Source organism: Coenobita brevimanus, chromosome 94 (assembly GCF_032717465.1).
Source record: "Coenobita brevimanus isolate Jiangsu-jjx chromosome 94, ASM3271746v2, whole genome shotgun sequence".
NCBI classification, from domain to species: Eukaryota; Metazoa; Arthropoda; class Malacostraca; order Decapoda; family Coenobitidae; genus Coenobita; species Coenobita brevimanus.
Window position 1 is genome coordinate 21572424 of NC_137047.1, and position 3469 is coordinate 21575892.

General features: G+C 40.1%; 1 protein-coding gene across 1 annotated transcript in view; it reads left to right on the forward strand.

The window, feature by feature from the left end:
* The window catches only part of LOC145412830 (uncharacterized), a 30096-nt gene extending 26949 nt beyond the window's left edge, over positions 1–3147 (forward strand). The window contains exons 2-3 of the mRNA XM_080282620.1: positions 231–422; positions 1961–3147. Coding sequence (XP_080138746.1) covers positions 231–422; positions 1961–2146 — 378 coding nt within the window. The 3' untranslated portion in view covers positions 2147–3147. The remainder of the gene's footprint in view (positions 1–230; positions 423–1960) is intronic.
* The last annotated feature ends 322 nt before the right edge of the window (positions 3148–3469 follow it).

Here is a 3469-nt window from a genome sequence, read left to right on the forward strand (position 1 = left end):
TAGTATGAAAGCGATCTGACTCTATAACCTTTTCATAACACTTTTTTTTTTTTTTTTTTTTTTTTTGTGAACAGAAAATGTTCTGGTGTTAATCTCTTGTCATGACCCAATATTCAATATGGTAAGACGACAGTTTTAGGCCAAGTTAAAATGACATTTTAGTATCATGTCTCAAAAGTGACAAATCATTACTCTTTCTGAAATTCGGTGACTACTTCCCTCCTTCTCAGGTGCTGGAACTGGACTGCATGACGGGCGTGGGACCCAAGGCGTGGGCTAAGGACTTCACATTGGTGCGGCAAGGACTGGTGGCTGCTCTCCGCAAGTGTGTGCGGCTGCGGCGTCTCATTTTCCGTCCTACCAACCTGGTGGAGAATGACCTATTGGAGATACTGGTCGTCAATAGAATGACAAACCTCGAGGTGAGTTAACGGATCTACGACGGGGATTACTTGTACTCGTACTACAGAATGTTCTTTACTCTGTATCCCCGAGGTAAATTAATAGCTCTGCATACAAAGTTTACATCCTGTATGCTACAGAAGTTTCTTGACTATAAGATCAAGGTCAGTGGGCATATCTACGCCCGAGTATAAACAGTATACGGTATATTAGGCCTTTGCATGACTTTTTTTTTTTTTTTTTTTTTTTTTTTTTTACCGTTTCACAGTACTGATATAAACTGATTAGCCACCCTCTGAAACTTCTATCTGTCTATAGCCTGAAGCCATATTCATGCACAGGGTGGCCGTTTGACTTGATTTTGTTGTTTTACGGGTAGGGGCATTACCTTTCCGCCAACTCACTTGTTGACAAGTAGGAAACATGTATGAATTGGTTATTTGGTTACCACCCAGTGTTGTAAATGGTTCCCTGGCTTACAGGATGCCATTAGGCTCGTCATTCAATGCAAAGCCGCCTGAAAAGGAAAGAAGAGTAATAAAAAGTGACAGGAAATATGAAAGAAATAGGAAGGGAGGAGGGCAGGCATAGAAAAACAATGATAAATACGAAGGAAGAAGTAGGCAGCACTACTCAGAAACTTACACAAACGTATTAGATAATTATAAAAACCACATCGGTACTCTAAAACTATTGTAAGAATAGCTAGAAAATACCAGACAGACAAGTAGGCCTACAGAAGTACTAGAAGATGCGGGACAATATGGGGCTTATCTAAAGCAAAGAGGAACGTATAAATATCACCATTTCGAAATATTTTTAGTCCTTAAGACTAAAATTGTACAAGGGACTTTTAAACACTGAGCGGACCAACTAACGTTCTGTACACGTATAGATTACAAGGTTATTGTTGTCAGAACAGGACTGTGACCTATCTACTACTCTGAGGAACAGATTTTTTTTTAAATCTAAAATTGGCATACACATCCAAAAACACAACAGTCAGACGCCAGATGCTGGTACAGTTATATCACTGCAGATCCAGAGAGGCGGGGAGGTGGAGTTCCACGGAATGCGGACTCTTTTGAGGTGTGCTATTTCTTTATTTAGAGCGCCAAAATAAATAATAATAATAATAAAACGATTAGGACACACCATTGCATGTTTTCTGCTTCCTTCTTGTATTAATTTGACTTTACTGATAACAGAAAAAAATATATATTGCCCTTCCCCTTTTTTCACTAAATGCTAAATCCACATCTGAATCATTATAATTCTGCTCGTTGCATTCACCTGCGTTAGACACTTGCCCAGGAGTTCGAACCTCTGAACGTGAGACGAAGTGCTGGCAATCAAGTAGATAGACACACATTTACCTGGTAGCTCAGTGTGAGGAGATAATGATATGAGAGGAGGGATCCCCATCCCTCTCACGCAATTACCGGATGAGTTAATTTCTGGCTCTCATTTCTCTTTGACATGCTTCACAATCAATGGTTCGAACTTGTGGGTGTCTACTGTATAACAAAATATTTTCCAAGTGTACCTGTACCGGCAGGTGTTGGAACTATACAACTGTGTGCTGGGTTTATCCGCCGCGCGCCTTTTGGTGGACACTTGCGAGAACCTCCATGTCATGAAGGGACTGCGGACGTGGCGAGGGCTAACGCTGCAAGATCTCGTCCTCCTGAGAAAACACACCCGAGGTCACCGTCGTACAGCAGAACTCAAGATCTTACCATGACAGTGGGCAAGGCGGAGGCATGGCAGGGAAGGGTATGGTAGACTTGGGCAGAGCAAAGCAGGGTAGGGCAGGACTTGGTTTGGTAAGTCAGTGTAGGTCAAGGACATGGTAATGTAGCATAGAACAAGAGTTGAACAAGCTAAGGCAGTATATGGCTGTATAGTGTAGGAGAGCCTTTCATGAACAGGGTGATGTAGCTGAAACGATAGCCAAGCTTCATGATAAGAAGGATAAGGCAGACAAATGTTCTTTGCGAATCCAGTTATTTTTTTCAGAATGTGAAATACTGGTAATCTAAAACGGAATTGACGACAGTATAGCTTTAATTTTGAAACAATTAGAACTAAGAGTTAGCGAAAGTAAGTAGTATAAGACAACCAAGACGGAGAAACTTGTTAGATGTTGTTAGTCAGGTTGGTAATCACTGTCATACATCTACTTTTAAGATATTTATTTTTTATAGAAAATTTTCTGTGATACTATGTATAAAATCACTAGAGTGTGTAATAATATATTGTGCTAGGCACTTTCCTCGTTTATTTCGTTTAGTTTTTCTTAAATCCGGTACATGAACAATTCAGGATGTGTTTGTTCACAAACAGGATGTAACTACCTACAGTAGGGTTCAGGCTTCCAGGGCTTTAGTATATAAATTCTGATGCATTGTAATATAGGCGCTACAACCATGTTGCCCCTGTGAGGCAAAAGCATCTGGATACCAGCCCAGTGAACCCCTTCCCCCAACTCCACCCTTTTTTTCTTTCCTGTTTCTGCCTATATTTATGAATATCGATGCACATTCCCACTCCAGACACACTATAGATATTACGGACTGTAATTTCCGCTTAACGACCCAGCGACTAGTGTGGCTACTTCACCTTAATACAACCCAGTCACACCCTTCTCCCTCAAAATTACCAGGGCATTGACAAGGTAAGTCCTAATCCCTGCCTGCTAACAGCTATGAATGTTATTGCACCAAACATTCGTTGCTCTCTCGGTTGCACCAGTCATTTAAGTAACTTAAGGGACATGCATGTAAATTTGTTAAACACAGTTCATAAATATGCTGATATTCACAAGGAAAAGTGAATACACGAAAGCGCTTGGGATCTTTTGTATTTTTATTTCCTTGTGAATCTACATACCTAGACATCTAAACTACCTCTTCACTATGGTATGTTAAATTGTTTAGATGAAGAAATAAAAATACAATTTTAATAATCCACAGGATTTTAACCCTATTAATATGCCGAGTAAAACCGGCTTTTAGTATCGATAAAAAATTACATAATTCCAGTGGTGGGTTATAATGGCTAGGAC